The following is a 17223-nucleotide window of genomic DNA, read 5'->3' on the forward strand; positions in this document are numbered from 1 at the left end:
TCCTGATAACACAGGTTGGAAAAAACTGGGTGCTGGTGGCAAGCAGAGGTAGGAATCTGCTGGGGGCAAGCTGCAAGCACCGTGCCAGCACAAAGGATTCTGCCGAGAAGGCTGTGTGTTCCTGCTGGGGAATGGGGACCCTGGACCTGAGCCTAATCTCACACCATAACAAAGGCACCCTTCTGGAGTCTGACACGGCGATAGGGCAGAGTCTAGCACTGAGCTGGCCTAGGGAAGAAAGAACAGAGCCTGTGGAGCAAACACCATGTGTTTAGGCCAACATGGAATAAAGAGACTCTGAGATAAGAGGTTGCTATTAACGGTGTCAAATGCTTGTGTAGCCTCTGCAGGTTTTCTGATGAGTCTTTTTCTAGTGATTCTGAGTCAGCCACCAGCCAAATCTGAGTACTCTCTCATCATATGGAAAATAAAATAACAAACAAGTAAAGCATTGAAAATTTATAAGACTTTCTTAACAAGTGTCTCTCTATTCCAGAGAAAAATCCCAGTGTCTGACAGTTTTCATAAATGATGCTAACTGTTCTCCCCAGGGAAAGACATCAATAGGAGCGGTTTGAGTTGTTGCTGGGGCCCACCTCTGAATTTTCTGTAAGATGAAAAGAATCTCCCAAGAAGAGAAGAAAATACTGGAAAGAAAACAGCTTGTCTTGGGAGCTGCTTTGTTCACAATGGTAGTGCCACAATTCCTGTGTGTGGTCCTCTGCCATTTCCAAGGCCTGACAGGCTGTTCAGTGCTTGCTGGTAGCAACCTTGCAGCAGTTCTCAGGAAGAAGCAGCTTGTAATGCTTCAGCCAGACTGCCCTGCAAGAGCAAAGAGGAGAAACAGGAGTGTAGGCAGAAGAGTACCACAGTGAGGGTTAGGGTTGCCTTATCAGACTGGGATGCAGTTTCTGGGTTCTAAGCATGGTATGTTTTCTCCTGGAAGAAGTTCTGTCATTCCACTTGGCCTTTGGTCTCCCTGCTTCAACTGTGGTAGTCTGAATTGGTCTGGTAGATAACACAGTACCTTCAGCCACCATTTCCTATCCTGAAGGAAACAATGAGTCCCATTTTGGTGGAGGACTGTGATGGAAGGAGGAGGTAAATTCTGTCTCTTTGCCTCCTGAAAAATTGTACTGAGATGGAAAAGCAGGAGCACAAAGACTGATCAGGATGCCAGAAATACCTTTATTCCTGCAGTGATGCTGGCAGGTTAACACCCAAGGCTCTTGAGATGAAGAAACCACTGTACTTGATTTTCCAGTCCTCTGTTCATGTGGCCATAGCAACAAAACACTTTCCTCAACTGCTGCTGCAGTGGTTAAAATGGTTGCTTGTAAAATGCCAGCAGGTATCCTTCAGGTAGTTCAGGCGGCCAACAGCCCAGTCCAGGTGCTGGTATGCAGGGGAGCTCTGGAGAGAGCAGAAAGGCAAGGACTGGGCCTGGGAGGGGGGAACTGGGCTGTCCTAAAAGAAGGGGTCACAAATGCCCAGTCAGACATTAGAAGCCAAGCCCCTCTCCTGGCCAGACAATGTCAACAGGCTGCTGCTGTCACATTACCAGCCCATCTTGTGAATCTTGCTCTGATCCAGGGGTCCTGGGTACCTGTAAATCCCAGAATAATTCTTGTTAGGCAAAACACTACAAAGGCAATTCCTGTCAGTCTTTCTAGCTTATTCCAATATGATGGTAAGATCACATCTGCAGAGGACAAACACACAGGAGGATATTGCAGACTATTTGCAGAGTAGGACAAGGTGCTGCTTGTTCTACAGAGAGCTCTGAATATGGCACTGTGCCTCAAATTGAACCCCTTACACGTGACGGGGTTGCAGTTTGCAAACCTTTTCCTGTATTTGCATTTGACACTAGCAGTCTTAAGCATCCCATGACACTGCAAAAAAATTCTGTGTCTGTGTCAGGGATTTAGTGTGTGTCTAGATAGCACTAATGTGGATTAGCAGCTGGATAATCTTTGGTTGAATGTGCTTTTGCTAAGTCAATTAAGCAAAACCCAAAGTACTGTGATCTGGAGAGTTGAGATCTGGAGGAGTTAAATTGCAGAGGATCTGCTTTGACCAGTGATCACAGATGGCTCAGCTGTGGGTCAGGAGGGAGCACAGTGAGAGCAGAGTGGGACAGAGAAGCTGCTGCCCCATTGCTTTGGGTGTTTTGTTGGTAGTGAAAAGACTGTGTGTGCACTGTGTCTTGTTCTTTCTCACTCGGAAGGTGTATGTGCAACGTGACAGCTTGGGGTGGTAACCACAGCAGGAGAGGAATTGTTTACAGGAATTGTTTTCTGTAATTATTGCACGACCATGCCACAAAATGGGCTTGCTGGCTGGCACATGACTATGTGCTGAAATCAGAAATGGTGCTCGCAGAGAACGGGCTGCTCGGGCACTATCCCAGCCCGTAGATAACTGTCTGGGATTCAGCCAGGGCTCGCTGTTCTTGGCAGGGTGCCATACTCCTTGCCAACATTTCCCACGCAAAGGTGGGAAGGGCTGCCCTTTACTCCAGGTTGCCACCAGTCTGTCTGTACATACAGAACTTAATGCTTTGGTTTGAGGCAAGAGCATATGCTGGCAAATGAGCTGCTTCCCAAATAGTTCTAGGTGTGTGGAAATACGTCAGGTGAGCGGGGGCAGCACAGGGCAGGATGGGAGCCTAGCTGTTGGCACTTGGCATTCATCTCAGTTACGTATTAAGAAAGGGAAGGATCCCTGACTGTTGCTCTGCCTCCAGTATTGACTCTTCTCTGGCAGGCAAGTGAGTGTCCATGTGCTCTGAAATATTCTGTCTTGTACAGCATGTTGCATGAGAAGCATTGACCTAATTAAAAGAAACCATTCCAGGTAAGGAGCTGCCAGTTTATGGGCTGCAAGAGGTCCCTTCTTGTGTGAAGGAACAGCTTGCAGCTCATCTCTGTTTTGCTAATCTAATTTAGTTAATCTTGCACTTTTGAGGGAGTTTCTTCCCACTCGTGGACCCGAAGAGGTGGGTGTGTGAAGCTCACTTGGATTCTTTTTCTGTCTGCCATTAGATGTCTGTGGCAGAGACAGCGACTTGAAGACTGGCTGTATCTCATCTCCTCTAACCATGTCAGCTTCCCGGCTGTCCGGCTGCTTCCCAAGACTCGGGGCTGCTCTCACTCCTAGCCAGCCTGTGGCATGGCTGTCATATACTGCAGGCATGCTGTTCTTACAGACTTGAGAACTTGTTCTAGTGTCCCAGCAGTTCCAGCTCATTCCAAGGGCCTCAATGAAGCTCTTTTGCGGCCTCTGCAATAAGACTTTACAAGAAGTATTCGGGGTAGAAATTACAGGAAGACTTTCACCTCTAGCACTGACTGGATTGCATTGGGTTGCAGTCACCCCAGACATCTAGTCTTGGTCTCAAGCCAAGCTCAACTTTTAAGAAGCTCTGCTGCCGTTGCAGTGTGAACACAAAATTTCCCATGCTGTGTCTTCCCAGGCTTGGCCCCTGCTGTCTCTTGGGGCTGTTCAAGATACTTATTGATTGTGGCATTTCCTCAGGACCCTCCCTTGAGAAGGCCTTGGGGATACAGGGGAAGGTCTGCCACAATATCTTAGCTCTGATGACTAGGCTCACATCTTTGGGCCAGGAAAGAAATTACCTAGACTTACTGCAGAGTCAATCAGTTTATTCAGTTAATCAACAAGTGTTCTGGTGCCTGGAGGCAAGACACAGAATTGACTGCCTTGAACTCCTAGACCCCAGTGTTGTTCATTAGATGAAATCTTACTAAGTTTGCACAGCTGCTTGACAGGGTTGGGGACCCCAGGAAGGGCTGGAGGACTAGAGAGTCACCAAGTCAGTCTTGCAGGAGATACACAGTGCTGTTATCAGCCTGTCCATAGCAGAATTCAAGAGATGACTTGATCTGCCTCCAAGAGGTGGTGTAAGATCAGTCTAATCTTAGCTGACAGCCATGGAAGGTGATCAGCAGCTGGAAGCCAAGGCCACACACCCAAAGCAAAACACAGTTTTATGTTCACCTTCTTTAGCATAGACTTATCTGATTAGTGTGGTTGATGATATTGGGCAGAGGGACATTTTTGCTGTCCTTGGTGCCCTGGATCATGGCTTGCCATGTGGGCAGAGTCTCCTGAGCAGGTTTCAGATACTACTCTCACTTTGCAAGAGCTGCAGAACTCTGCTCTCAGAACTCTTAACCTGGAGATCCTGCTATAGTCTAAGCCCTCCTCTGCCATTCATGCTTGCCCTCTCCAAGGGCACAAACCTGTCCTCTGTTCAGCAACTCATTATTTTTTCTGGCAGAATCCTGTCTCTCCCTACTTTCAGCCCAAGCCTATTGCCTACAGATCTCTTTACTCCTTTAGCTCAGTTTCTTGTCACCATGTGTGACACTCTTGTTTTTCCTGTCTGGCTGTGCTGTGCCCTCAGGGAGGTGACATCTTCTTCTTCACTCTGCACTGAAGCAGCATTCCTCCATGCTTCTCCCTGGCATTCTGCACTATTCCCACTGTGCTTCCATCATGGCACTGTGCTGTGGGCCCAAACACTCTGCCTGCTCTCCTTCACACTGACTCCCTCTACTTTATCTCCCAAACTCATGGAGAGGAGATGTCACTGAACAGCTGCTCCCCTTCCCTTACAAATTCCCTGGAAGGTTATCCCTGTCTGATCTCCTGGAGATCTTTCTAACAGTATATGCTTTGCTTTTGCTTTCAGTGAAGTGCCCTAATTCTTACTTTGGCATTACGTACCCCAGGAAAAGCAGCATTTTGCAAGAGAGGGTTCTCCCAGTATTCCGACCCTCACTCCTCAGTTCATTAAGCAGCCAAAGAGCAAGATCTGTGTGAGACAGCGAAGCTCTGCTCATCCTGATTTCTGCTGTCATGTCCTTTCAGAGCCTGAATATTACCCCCAAACTGTAGCTGTGATGGGAAGCTGATCTAAAGGGAATTGTGTGACTCCCTTTTTGCACAGCCACCTCAGGACCACATTTCACACTGCTCAAACTTGGCTGTATCGATCAGACTAATTAAATGGCAGACCTGGAATTAGATTGAGATTGCAAATAGGTTTCCTGCTGTGCGTCTCTTGCCACCCTTGCCTTCCAGTCTAGCTGAGGTCCTTCTTGCTGTGGGAGAGCCTGTCTTTCTGGCTGTTCTCTTGGTCCCTTGGGGAGCAGCTGCAGTGCGCCACTGCTATTCTTAGCTGTGAAGACAGCGTGCAAGTACCTGGCCCAGCAGAGCTGGAGCTGAAGCATTGCTCTCTGCCCAGCAGAACTCAGATAAATTATCCAGATCTTGGTAGTGTGTAATTGAGCAGCTCTGCCACAGGCTGTGCTTCCAGCTATGTAGACTCTGCTGTGCAGCAAGGCTTAATAATTGCTTGCTCCCTTGGAAGCCAAGAGCTCTGGGTTTGTCTCAAGTGATTGTGCCCTCTTCTCTGAGATTTTGGAGGGACTCCTCAGGTTCACTTACCATGTTTCATGCTTCTTTCTTTCCTGGTGGGAGATTGCATCAAAAAATTATACTTCCTTGGCTATTTAGCCTGTCCTAAAGATGTTTTGTCACCTCATTTCTGGCACACCCCTTTCTTTACCAGAGAAATGAAGAGGTGTTCAGGTGCTGGGGGTAGGTGTCCTGGGCACATCTTGAGCATTGGCTCTGTTCAGATCTGGTGGTAATAGCTCAGGAGTGATCTGCCTTCTAACTGCTGCCAGGACAATGATCTGTAAGTCTTTCCCAGCACTAACCAAGTCACAGCCTTGACTTGCCCTGCTGCCCTGTGATGTGCTAACAGCTACAACAAGCAACAGGGGAATGTCCCTTGTACAGCACAGCTTTCACATCAGTGAAGGATTCAGGGCAGGATATGCTGTTCCATCTCACTAATGGGTTTCTCAGTTCTGCATGGCCATCTGCTTCATGCTGGCTCTCTCCTGTCCAGCTCCTGGTGTGCTCCTGCTGCTTTGTTGGCCTTAGACAGCTTGGCTCTCCCTTCACTTTCAAAGGAAAGACTTGGTCTGGAGCCCAGCCTGAGCTGCATGTTGCACCCTGGTCCCTGAGTGTCAACAGTGCTGGCACAGGCGCTGCTGGCCGTCAGCCCGGCAGGTCCCTGGCAGTAGCGGCAGCCGAAAGCGTGTGCTGAATGATCTGACTGATCGCACCGTCTCCCTCTCTCTCTGCCCCAGATCGGCGGACCATTCTCTGCCCGGATCTTCCGTTTCCACAGACTTTGGCAGCTGGCAGATGGTGACAGGGTGTGGCAGTATTCGGGAGCAGGCAATCCTGAGCGCAGACGCCTCTCTCCCTTGCAGCTTCCCGGATGAGTTCTCTAGCACTTGCCTGTAAGTGTCTCAAATGCAGGATCTCTCCTTGGGTCTCTCTCTTGGCTGCCTGCAAGCACTGCAACTTTATCACTCTGGCATTTTTGGAGAAGCCTGGGAGCCTATAACAAACTGTTCCATCTTCTCTGCCTTGATGTTTTCTATCCACAAACTCAGCCCCTGAGCATTCTTTGCTTATGGTGAACGTGGAAAGAAAATGGCACTTTCTCCGCCTAATGATGGGGAGCTCTTTACTTTCTGTAGGAAGAAGAGGTTTTTCTCTCTTCCTCAAAGATGCTGAATTTGAGCATGATTGAGTGCAGTTGAGGATTCATATTTGTTAGGACAGGACTGGTAACCCAGTTTTCTTGCTTTTTGATTTTGCTCATCTTCATCTCCCCACTGGGGTCAGATCCTTGCTGGAGTAAGAGAAGGATTTTCCTTCTGTAACCCAAATTTTGTCTGGCCTTGTGCAGCATCATTTGTAGGTGCTGTGCCTGGCCAGTGTAGAGCCACAGAAACCTTGTGTCCTGCCACGTCCTGCCATGTGAAATGGCTGGGAGGCAAATGTTCCTCCCCAAATAGAAATCCACCTCTGGAAGCTTGAAAGACTGGAGATGTGCTTTAATTGCTGTTAGAGGAGAACCTTGGTTTGTGCCTTCAGGCTGCAAACTCGCCATCAAGAAACTGAAATGGCAGATCAGGGCTGCTGCTGCCAGATGCTTGGTCCCTTACTGAGATCTGAGTACGTGCTTTGGAGGCAGAGGGCAAACAACATGAAAACCTGTGTGTCCTGTGAGACAGGCTGCCTGCCCTGGCTCTTTATCTCCTGTGGGTGCATGCTGTGCTGCTGAACGGAACAGAGCAGCTGCCTTCAAGTTACGTTGAAGCTACAAGATCCATGAATTGACAGATCAAAACACTGCAAGAGATGTCGGACATGGCCTTGCCAGGATTTGTTCTTCTCCTTTCCAGAGGACACACTGAGCTGTTCCTGCAGTAGTTTGGAGATGGGCAAGGGAGAAGGGATGAAGGATGGGCATCGGAATAGTTACTGCTTTACTGTGTCCTGAGCCTGGCTGTGCTTGGTCACTGCTGATCACCAGCAAGTTGTTGCTGCCCTTGGAGTTGGATCCAATGTCAGAATAGGGAATTCAGTAGAGAAACATGAATCGAAGTTGATAGGCTTATGCCGTTTGGAGAGTGACTGCTTGGGGCAGTGGATTCAAAAAGAAGAGAACAGTGGTGGTGCTTCTCCTGTGGGTGCTCTGCCCTGTTCAGCTATTCACTAAAGCTGTGTTGCTTGAGGGCTGGGGACTGCACAACTGAAGGTGCTGGGACCAGGCACTGCACTGAAAGGATGAAGAGTTCCCAGTGGTGTTGTGTTGAGCTTAACCCAGAGCCTCCACCCTCTCTCTGCTCTGCATCAGCCCTGTTTGCTCAGGACTCCATTGTGGTTTTATCCCAGTTTTTGCAGCCCGACACAGTATGATTTTTTTTTTCTTTTAATTCCATTTACGTTCCCACTTTGCATCTTCACTGGCAGCAGCTCGATGAAGGTATGCTTTTCACAGCCTACTTCTTGTGCTTGTGTGGGGCTTGTCAGGGCTTACTTCGAGCTGGGGCTTTGACAGCCTCCTCTCATCCCGCACCCCAAGCTGCAGGCAAGCGGGCAGGCTGTAGGAAGTGTAGCGGGGCAGAGTGTCGTGGATTTGGCAAGGAAGCACGACCTGCCTCCGCGGTGAGCAGTTCAGGGTGAAATTCTGCAGCCAGTCTGCAGGGCTTGGTGTGGAGCAGTGGCTGGCTGCTTGACCCTGTGCCTTGGAGTGTCTCACTCCATGAAGCAAACTGAAAAATCCAAATACAAAATCTGCCCTGTAAAGAGGTGTGAGAGCCACAAGACATGGGACCTAACTGCTGCACGCCCTCGCTTACCTCTGCGCGTGACATCTGAGATCGCTGAACTCGGGTGCAAGTAAGTCCTGCTTTCATGGAGTTTATTTTAAATTCTAGCAGGTTTGCGAGTTCCATGTCCTAATTAGGTTGCCAAAAAGCATCACTAATGTGTTTAGATATGTTGTTGCCTTTTTTTGCCCTCTGGCTTCTCTTTATTATCAGACACAGTAAACAGCGGCCTGGTTGGCTGCCTCGGCATCGCTTGCTGTTTATAGGCCTCCCACCATATCCTCTTGCTGCTGTTTCCGGACCGAAGCTGTTGGCTGTGGGTGGTTAACACTTCCATTCAGATGAGCTGTGCCAATTTATAGCCAGCCCAGGCGCTGGAAGATTAAAGAGAATTTTTTATGGGGAAGGTTTGCACTGTGCCCTTGGAGTGACCTTTGAGGAATGTCTTAATCTCTCTGGGAACCACTGGCATGTCGCAGAGGCACCACAGCAAGGATCATTTTAGGCTGGAGAGCTTGGAACAGCTGCCTCTGGGCCCCAGTTTTGCTTTCCCCTTGCTCCCTCAGCTGAAGTCTCTCCTTCCTTCTGCTGTTTTCCCGCTGCCCCTAACCAGGTGCATGGATCAGCAGGAGAGGAGAGCAGGTCCCATGGGACGTCATGGCCTACTCTGCTCCTGTTTGCTGAGAACAGCCATGCTGGGGAGCAGAAGTAAAGCGCTGCTCAGCTCTCTTCTTCCTGTGGCTGGAGTGTTCCTTGGGGCTTTTGTCACCTTGTCTGCTCCCTCTTATCCCCCCTTCCACAGAGCTGTCTGTGCTGGCACAAACACACAAGGCTGGGTCTGGTGGAAGTGAGGGATGGTTGCAAATAGGTTGGAAGCAGCTGTCTGGGCACAGCACATGTGGACAGGCATCATCTGTGTGAGGAGGGGAGGGAGCTGGCACAGGGACTGATGTCAGCACCCACTTGGCCAAAGCACCACTTTGTTTATGAACTGCAGCCTTATGAGCACCACAGTGGTGGGAGAAACAGGGGACAGTGGGATGGATGTATGAAGAAGGAAACCCTGTGGGGAGCAGGAGACTGAGGCTGCAAGTGGCTCCGTGGGTTGCGTTGGATGAGGAGGCAGTGGCACCAGCTGCCACCAGCTCTGTGGACAGCCTTTTGGGGCACTGCCTTATCCACTGCAGCCTGTTGAGCACCACAGGACCTGTTTTAGGAGTGAGATCTGGGGTGTGGAGAGGGATGGCTGCAGTCACTGACCTCCCTTTCTCTCTCCTAGACTGGTGTCAGCGAGTGACCGTGAATCCCGTCTGGAAGAAGTGCGTTCTGCCTTTCTGGCAAGCTACAGCCGGACCATCGGCCTAAAGGCCGTGCCCCCCAGCCCCTCAGGGGCCATCGGTGGCCTCCTCGAGCAGTTCGTGCGGGGCGTGGGACTGAGAGGCAGCAGCACCCTCTGATCACGGCGTTCCCAGACCACTGCCTGGAAAACGGGCTGGCGCATCCCCCAGCGGTCCTGGGACCCTCTTCTTGGTGCGGGCACCTGCTGCACCCAGCGCCTCCCGCCAGCCCCCTCTGCCTGGGGCTGGGGGGTGCGGGGTCTTCGGCGAGTCTCTGCAGTAAATGACCCGAGCTGTGCCCTCTCCTGCCTCCTCTCTGGGCTGCGTGCGGGGGGCGGCGCGGGGGAGCCGCGCTGTCGGGGGCGCCGCTCACTATAAATAGCCCGGCCCACTCTTCGCGAGCGTCGGCACCGAAATAACACCGAGCCGAACCCGGGAGGAAGCCCCCGGCGGGGCGGGATTGGGACTGAGCCCCCTCTTTCCCTGACTGGGAATCGCGGGCGGGACGTTCCGGTGGAGCTGAGCCGCAGGAGCCGAACCCCCTGGTGCCCGGGTTGGTGCCCCCGCTGCCGGCAGGGAAGGGCCGTCGTGTTCGAGATGTGCTGAGCCGTGCCTGTGCCGAGCCGCGCCGTGCCCGTGCCGTACCCGCCCCCGGGCGCGCCTCCTCGGCGGCGCGGGAGGAGGCGGCGCGGAGCATCGGCGGCGCCCGGGCGGGGATGGCGGCTCCGGGAGCTCTGGAGCCGGCGGCCGGCAGCGTGCCGGGCACCAAGGTGGAGCTCACCGTGTCCTGCCGGTGAGCCGGGAGCCGGGCGAGGGAGGGCGGCGGCTAGTCCGTGGACACGGGTGGGTGCGAAACGCACCGGGATGCGCTGCGGGGCTGCTCGCTGCGTCCCGCTGCCCGCCGGTCAGCTCCTCGCTCGAGGCGTTGTGAGCTGCGCGTCCTCCTCTCTCCCCGGGTAGCTCTCGGTGCCAGGGCGTATGCCCAGCGTCCCTCTGCCCTGCTGCTACCCGTCCCGTCCCCTTCCTGGGGTCCCATGGGATGCTGTCATTGGGCACGGCTGCGTGAAGCGACCCGATGCTCTCACCCGGGGCTGGGGCGCGGGACGGCCGCTCGCAGGGCGATGTTTGTGGCAGGTGGGTGATGCCGGCGGGGCGCGGGGTGCCGGCGCTGATGCGAGCGGCTGCCCGGCTCGGCGAGCTCGGTGCAAGGCGACGGGACCGGGAACGTGGCAGCTGGATGGGGACTGCGGGAGAGGGGCTGCTCTGTGCCCCAGCTTCTGGCCAGGGTCCGCCGGTCAAGCGGCGGCGAATGAGCCGGTCTGCCGGCTGCTAAATATAGCTCATTGGAGGCACCGCTGCTCGCGGCCGGGGGTCCCGCTCTCAGGGACAGGCACCAGCGTCCTGCTGGAGGGTGGCACTCCCCTGCCGTGGGTCCTGTGGCACGGAGCGCCCCGACCGGGATGGGTACCTCCAGCACATCCCTGAGCTATGCAAACTCTGGGCCGGGCCGGGGGCTGTCGTGCCCTGTCCCCGCGGCTGAGCCCTGGCCCCCGCTGCCGGCTTGCCGGACACCAGGCAGAGGGACTATGGGGCCGCGGGACCGGGCAGCTCCAGGCAGGGACGGAGGGTCACATCTGGAGACAACCCAGGGCAGGGGCAGCCTTCGGCTTCGCAGCCCCAGGACCCAGACCAGGGAGGGGTCTCTCCTCTGCGTGCTGAAGCCAGGGGAGCTGGCTTAGCCCCGCAGCCCCCGGCCCTGCCCCATCCCACCCTGTGCTGCCACCCCGGGGGTGCGGGAAGTATCCCAGCAGAGCCGGTAATATCCCCCGGCACTTTCCGGTGTCACACCGCGCACAGGACGACGATCAATCGCTCTGCCGGTAGGTGCGTCGGGGGATGCCCACTGGCTGCTCAGCCCCTGCTCCAAGTGTCTCCTTTCTTCTCACTTCTACACCCTGCCATTAGCCAAGCTCCTGCTGCCGGGGCCCGGTGGGCACTCAGCCGGAGCCAGCGGCATCGGGGAAGGTTTCATCCTGTAAATGGGTTCCCTGTCATGTTCAATCATCATCAGCGCTGGAAACGCTGCTCGCCGCTCGCCCTGCTGCCCCACCGAGCCTTGCAGAGGGAGCCAGCCTGTCTCCCTGGGAGTGCAGATGCTCTCATCCATGGGTGCCGGCAATGGCCTTCTGGCATGGTGCTGACCTGAGATCAGGGGGATGGACATGGGGACCCGTTGCTGGGCAGGTGGGTGGCACTCAGGGTGGCTCACGGCTGGCTTTTCCCCCAGGAACCTGCTGGACATGGACACTTTCTCCAAATCCGACCCAGGTGGGTGGCAGAGCCAGGCAGGGGGAATGGCATGGCATGGCGTGGCACAGACGTGGTAAAGCACGGCAGCCTGGCTCTGCTCCTCTCTCCGCAGTGGTGGTGCTCTATGTGCAGGTCTCGGGGAGCAGCGAGTGGAAGGAGGTGAGCGTGGCCCCCTCTCCTGGCTAATCCCCGGCTCGGTTAAACGGGCCCATATGGCCACCCGTGTCCACGCTAATGATCCCTCCCCGTCCACGCTAATGATCCGGCCCCGCCAGCAGCGCTAATCCCCCACCGGGATTAGCGCCGAGGCAGCTGCGATGGGGACGGGTCCTGGGGGGGGCCACCCTCACCCCTCTCCCTCCAGTTCGGACGCACCGAGGTGATCGACAACACCCTGAACCCCGACTTTGTCCGCAAGTTTGTCCTCGACTACTACTTCGAGGAGAAGCAAAACCTCCGCTTTGATGTGTGAGTAGGGTGGCCAGGGAAGGGCTTGGCCCCGCTGAGGGTGGAACAAAGCACCAAGTCAGTAATAAATAAGGATAATAAATAAGAATACAGTGTTGAATAGCCCAGATGGGTGGGGAAGTGGGGCTGTGTGCTGGAGCATCCCTGCAGGCACCAGCTCAGGGCTCTGCTCTCCCACACCAGCTACAACGTGGACTCCAAGAGCTGCTCCGCTTTAAAGCAGGTGAGCACAGCCTGTGCAGGGGGGACTCGGTGTGACGCCATGGTGGGACACCCCGAGGCTGTGTGGGTGCTGTCTGGGGGGGATAAGTCCACCTTGGAAGGCTCTAACCTGCTCTTCATCTCTCTGTGCCCCATGGGGACTGGCAGAAGGTAGGTGCCTGCCCCACACCAGCCCCTGCTCTGCCCTGGGAACCCAGCCCTCATGGGAGTGCCTGGTGGGGCAGGATGGGGCCAGGACACTCTATAAAGTTGGCTTTTGAGGAGTAGGATGGGTCTAGGGTGGCCCAAGGGGTCCAGGACAGGTCAGGGCATGTAGGGCAGTTTGAGGGGGGACACAGGATGTGTCCAGGGATGTGGGCTGGCCTTGGGGGCACAGAATGAGTGTAAGGCACATGGAGTGGGTACCTGGGGTAGTCCTGGGGATGCACAATGAGTCCTGGACTGCAAGGTAGCTCTTGGGTCACAGTGTAGGTTCAGGGAAACTTGGGGTGACCCAGAGCAAATTTCATGGCAGGTTGGATTGCATGGTGCATTGGAAGAGAAAGTGGTGGGTGGGGGTGGTGGGGGACTGGAGCAACAGCCCTCCAGGGTCTCACAATGCTTTGTTTGGGGGACAGGACTTCCTGGGTCAGGCATTTGTGGCACTGGGAGAGGTGATTGGGTCCCAGCGGGGACGCCTAGAGAGACCCCTGACGTGAGTAACACCATGTGGTGAGGTGAGGTGGGAGGGTCCCACACTGTGTCTCCACCACTGCCCCACTGGATCTCTCCCTGCATGTCCTGTACTGGTCATACTGCCAAGCACCACCAGCTGTGGGACAGAAGCCCCAAATCACCTCACTTCTTGCCCCTGAACTGTCCTACTTGTCCCCAAGCTGACCATGAGCCTCTGGTTCCAGGGGTGTCCCAGGGAAGCGGTGTGGGACCATCCTGCTGCTGGCCGAGGAGCTGAGCAACTGCCGGGTGAGTGCCCGTGTACCGGCTGCAGTGTGGAGAGGGCTGCATGGTCCCTCAGTACAGAAGCTGCTGGTGCCAGGGGTGAGGAGGTGGATGGCAGTGACAGTCCCTGTCCCCAGGACATCGTCACGATGCAGCTGTGCGCCAACAAGCTGGATAAGAAGGACTTTTTTGGAAAATCCGATCCTTTCCTCGTCTTCTATCGTAGCAATGAGGATGGCACGTGAGCACAGGGACCCAGTGGGGCAGAACGGGGTGCCAGCATCACCAGATGGCATGGCCCAACCCTGGCCTGTCCCCTCAGCTTTACAATCTGCCATAAGACAGAGGTGGTGAAGAACACACTCAACCCGGTGTGGCAGCCCTTCACCATCCCCGTGCGCGCCCTCTGCAACGGTGACTATGACCGGTAAGGAATGGGGATGGGGACAGGGGCAGCCATGGGTCTAGAGCAGGGTATGAGGAGTTCTTTGTGGACTTGGCCCTGCAGTGGCAGGCAGCTCAGAATTGGGTCCTGATTGGGTTTTTTTCTCTTTTGCAACCCAAATTACATAAAGGCATCCCCCTCCTTTCCAGGGCCCCCACCGTGACCCAAATTTCCCGCTCCCTCCTGGCAGAGCCACAGGCTGGGCAGGCAGGGCGGTTCTGCTGGAAGCTGGTGGGGCAGGGTGCTCGCTGTGGGTTGGGCTGTCAGTCTGGGTGTCCCCAAATCAGGGGCTGGAGGGGCTGTGCCAGCCTGGCTGGTGGTTCACCCACTATGTGCTTTCACTTTCAGGACAGTGAAGATAGATGTGTACGACTGGGACCGAGATGGGAGGTGAGGGAAGGGACATCAGGGTGCTGCTGAAGATTCCCAGGGCACCTCTCACCAAGGTGCCTGGCCATACTGACCCTGTGTTCCTCCTGCAGCCATGACTTCATTGGGGAATTTGCCACCAGCTACCGGGAGCTCTCACGAGCACAGAGTCAGTTCACAGTGTATGAGGTAGGGTGGTAGGTCAGGGTGAGGGCAGGGTGCACTCCATGCTGAGACTGACCCACTGCTTTGCCTGCAGGTGCTGAATCCCAGAAAGAAATGCAAGAAGAAGAAATATGTGAATTCTGGCACCGTGAGTGGAGCTGGGGAGTTCCTGGGCCTCCTGCCTTTCAAGGGCTGGTGCTGCTCCACCTGCTGTGTGTGCCAGGTTGGGGGGGCTCCAGACCTGATCCCCTGCACCCACAGGTGACGCTGCTCTCCTTCTCTGTTGAGTCTGAGTTCACCTTCGTTGACTACATACGGGGCGGGTGAGTGGGGGGCCAGGAGCCCCCCGGCTCCTCGAGATCCCACATGGCTGGGGGTCTTGGGGCAAGGACAGTGGTGACAATGAAGGTTCAGCCAAAAAGTGACAAGGGGGCAGTGGGGCTGGGAGGTAGATGCAGAACAGTGGCATGGGGCTGTGGGGTGCTGGCTGGGGAAGGGGGGCCCAGGCAATGAGTCTGGGCAGGGAAACACCGGCACTTAGGGGTATGGAAGATGGTATCCCTGTGCCATGGGGCCGGCAGCCTCCTTCACTCTCCCCCTAAAGGACACAGCTGAATTTCACTGTTGCCATTGACTTCACGGCCTCCAATGGTGAGTGCACCTGGTGTCTGGGGGGTCCCCATCACCGTGGGGCTGGCCATGGGGTGGGTGCGATGGGCACTGTGCTGCAGGGTTGCCATCACAGCCCACCTCGCTGCACTACGTGAGCCCCTACCAGCTGAGCGCCTATGCCCTGGCACTGAAGGCAGTGGGGGAAATCATCCAGGACTACGACAGTGACAAGCTCTTCCCTGCCTACGGCTTTGGTGCCAAAGTCCCACCTGATGGCAAGATCTCCCACCAGTTTCCTCTGGTGCGCCCTCCTTGTGGGACAAGGCTAAGAGTGAACCCAGACCCCCTGGCTGTGGGGCAGAGCTGGTGCTGGGGTGCCCACGGCAGCTTGGTGCAGAGGGGAAGCACCCTGGCCACATTCTGCCCCAGCATCCTACAGCCTGGGGGACACCAGGAGCTGTAGTGCCCCTCCAAGTGTTCATCTCTGTCCCCCAGAACAACAATGCGGAGAACCCCAGCTGTGCTGGCATTGAAGGCGTGCTGGAGTCCTACCTCCAAAGCCTGCGCACCGTCCAGCTCTATGGTCCTACCAACTTTGCTCCCGTCATCAACCAGGTGGCTGGGTGAGCACTGGGGCACTGTCCCCTTTGCCATCCCCAAATGCCATCTGTCCCACAGCAGGGTTGACTGGCCCACACCAGTGGGGTGTTTGAGGGACCCCATCCTTTTTCCCCATAGGACAGCCGCCCAGGTGACTGATGGCTCACAATACCATGTCCTCCTCATCATCACTGATGGTGTCATCTCTGACATGCTGCAAACCAAGGAAGCCATTGTCACCGTGAGTGCACCCTTGTTGCTCTGAGTTCACCTCACATGGGCACTATCCTGGCTGACACCCTGCCTCTGCTCCACAGGCTTCCTCCCTGCCCATGTCCATCATCATTGTGGGAGTAGGTCCAGCTGAGTTTGAGGGTGAGTTGGGACTTGGGGACACCAGGGAAGAGGGATGGAAACATCGTCCCTTTCTCTGGGACGCCAAAGGCATCCAAAGGGCTGGTGTTTCCATCCCCGGTGTTCACCCCACCGAGGCTTGGTGACACCAGCTGTCACCCCCAGCCATGGAGGAGCTGGATGGTGATGAGGTACGGTTGTCTTCCCGGGGACGGTATGCTGAGAGGGACATTGTACAGGTAACTCTGGCATTGAATCCAGGCCTGCCATGGGTGGGAGATGCTCAGTCTCCCTTGCTGAACCCCACAGCAATAGAGTTGTTTCCAACCTGACTGCAAACTTCTTGCCCTCAAAAGTTTGTGCCATTTCGGGATTACGTGGATGACTCAGGCAACCAGGTGCTGAGCATGGCCCGCCTGGCCAAGGATGTGCTGGCTGAGATCCCCGAGCAGCTTCTCTCTTACATGAAGACCCGTGACATCAAGCCTCGCCGGGCAGGTCCCGAGTAGCTCTTCCATGAGCCATGGGACTGGCTGGTGAGGCAAGGATATATCACCTTTTTTCTGCCGGTGGCCAGGGCTTAACTATGGAGATGTGGCCCCATTAGGGAGATAATCAGCAGCTATGGTTGGTCAAAACAGGGCTGAGACCCGCTTCTGGCAGTGAGACCACAGGGCTGGACATCCTCGGCTGCCTCTTCCTCCTGCCAGATGTCCTGCAGCCAAGGCAGGACTGTCCCTCGGCAGTGGCAGTGCGGGCAGGGCCAGCGCCGGGGAGGACACGGTGTGTGCGTGTGTGTATCCCGAGAGAGCAGCCTGGCGTCTGCCCCAGGGGAAGGCTGACCCTGAGTGCCTGCCGGGGGTCTCAGCCTCGCTGCTTCTTGGGGCAGCGGCCTCGCCCTGCTCCTGCCTGCGCCCCATTCCTGCCTGCACCCCGCTCCTGCCTGTGCCCTCTCCTCCGGCTCTGCTAACCCGGGCTGGCCGGCCTGCCTCATGCCCTGCCCCACGGCCGGGGCTCCCAACACCGCGGGGTGCCGGGGAGAAGGGCAGGCGGGTTTCCTCCTGCGTTACCGACTGTAAATAAACTGCTCAACCGGGTCTGTTGCCGTGCTGGGGCAGGGGGAGCGGGGAGACCGAGAAGGATGGCAGGACCGCTGGGGCGGGGGAGGTCA

The 17223-nt window shown here is 55.6% G+C and overlaps 2 protein-coding genes across 7 annotated transcripts in view; both read left to right on the forward strand.

Moving 5' to 3' along the window:
• Positions 1 to 9871, forward strand: part of MTMR14 (myotubularin related protein 14) — a 31011-nt gene extending 21140 nt beyond the window's left edge. The window contains exons 18-19 of one of the 3 annotated variants that reach the window (XM_015640719.3): positions 6192 to 6347; positions 9511 to 9871. In XM_015640719.3, coding sequence (XP_015496205.1) covers positions 6192 to 6347; positions 9511 to 9688 — 334 coding nt within the window. In that variant the 3' untranslated portion in view covers positions 9689 to 9871. The other 2 variants (XM_015640720.3, XM_015640722.1) reach the window with 2 other exon arrangements.
• An 85-nt stretch (positions 9872 to 9956) lies between these two features.
• On the forward strand, positions 9957 to 17149 carry CPNE9 (copine family member 9). Of its 4 annotated transcripts, none has more exons than XR_001523888.3 (21): positions 9957 to 10361; positions 11856 to 11896; positions 11991 to 12037; positions 12243 to 12346; positions 12530 to 12569; positions 12716 to 12718; positions 13186 to 13262; positions 13468 to 13531; positions 13645 to 13748; positions 13830 to 13934; positions 14301 to 14342; positions 14435 to 14510; positions 14581 to 14634; positions 14748 to 14809; positions 15091 to 15137; positions 15218 to 15399; positions 15594 to 15721; positions 15837 to 15939; positions 16016 to 16073; positions 16205 to 16291; positions 16409 to 16501. XR_001523888.3 is itself a non-coding variant. In XM_015640723.3 (21 exons), exons 1-21 carry the CDS (start codon positions 10285 to 10287, stop codon positions 16559 to 16561), a joined length of 1641 nt encoding a protein of 546 aa, XP_015496209.1. In that variant the 5' UTR covers positions 9957 to 10284; the 3' UTR covers positions 16562 to 17149. The 4 variants fall into 4 exon arrangements, 3 of the variants coding, with proteins under 3 accessions (XP_015496209.1, XP_015496213.1, XP_015496214.1); XM_015640723.3 differs by having other exon boundaries at positions 16218 to 16291; positions 16409 to 17149; XM_015640727.3 differs by lacking the exon at positions 12716 to 12718 and having other exon boundaries at positions 16218 to 16291; positions 16409 to 17149.
• Positions 17150 to 17223: the final 74 nt, after the last annotated feature.

The sequence above is a fragment of the Parus major genome, chromosome 12 (assembly GCF_001522545.3).
Source record: "Parus major isolate Abel chromosome 12, Parus_major1.1, whole genome shotgun sequence".
In the NCBI taxonomy this organism is placed as follows: domain Eukaryota; kingdom Metazoa; phylum Chordata; class Aves; order Passeriformes; family Paridae; genus Parus; species Parus major.

Coding starts and splice junctions, on each gene's coding strand:
- CPNE9 (XM_015640723.3), top strand. CDS start 10,285: ATGGCGGCTCCGGGAGCTCTGGAGCCGGCGGCCGGCAGCGTGCCGGGC. Junction 15,722..15,836: donor GTCATCAACCAGGTGGCTGG/GTGAGCACTGGG, acceptor TTTTCCCCATAG/GACAGCCGCCCAGGTGACTG. Junction 16,074..16,217: donor AGGTCCAGCTGAGTTTGAGG/GTGAGTTGGGAC, acceptor TGTCACCCCCAG/CCATGGAGGAGCTGGATGGT.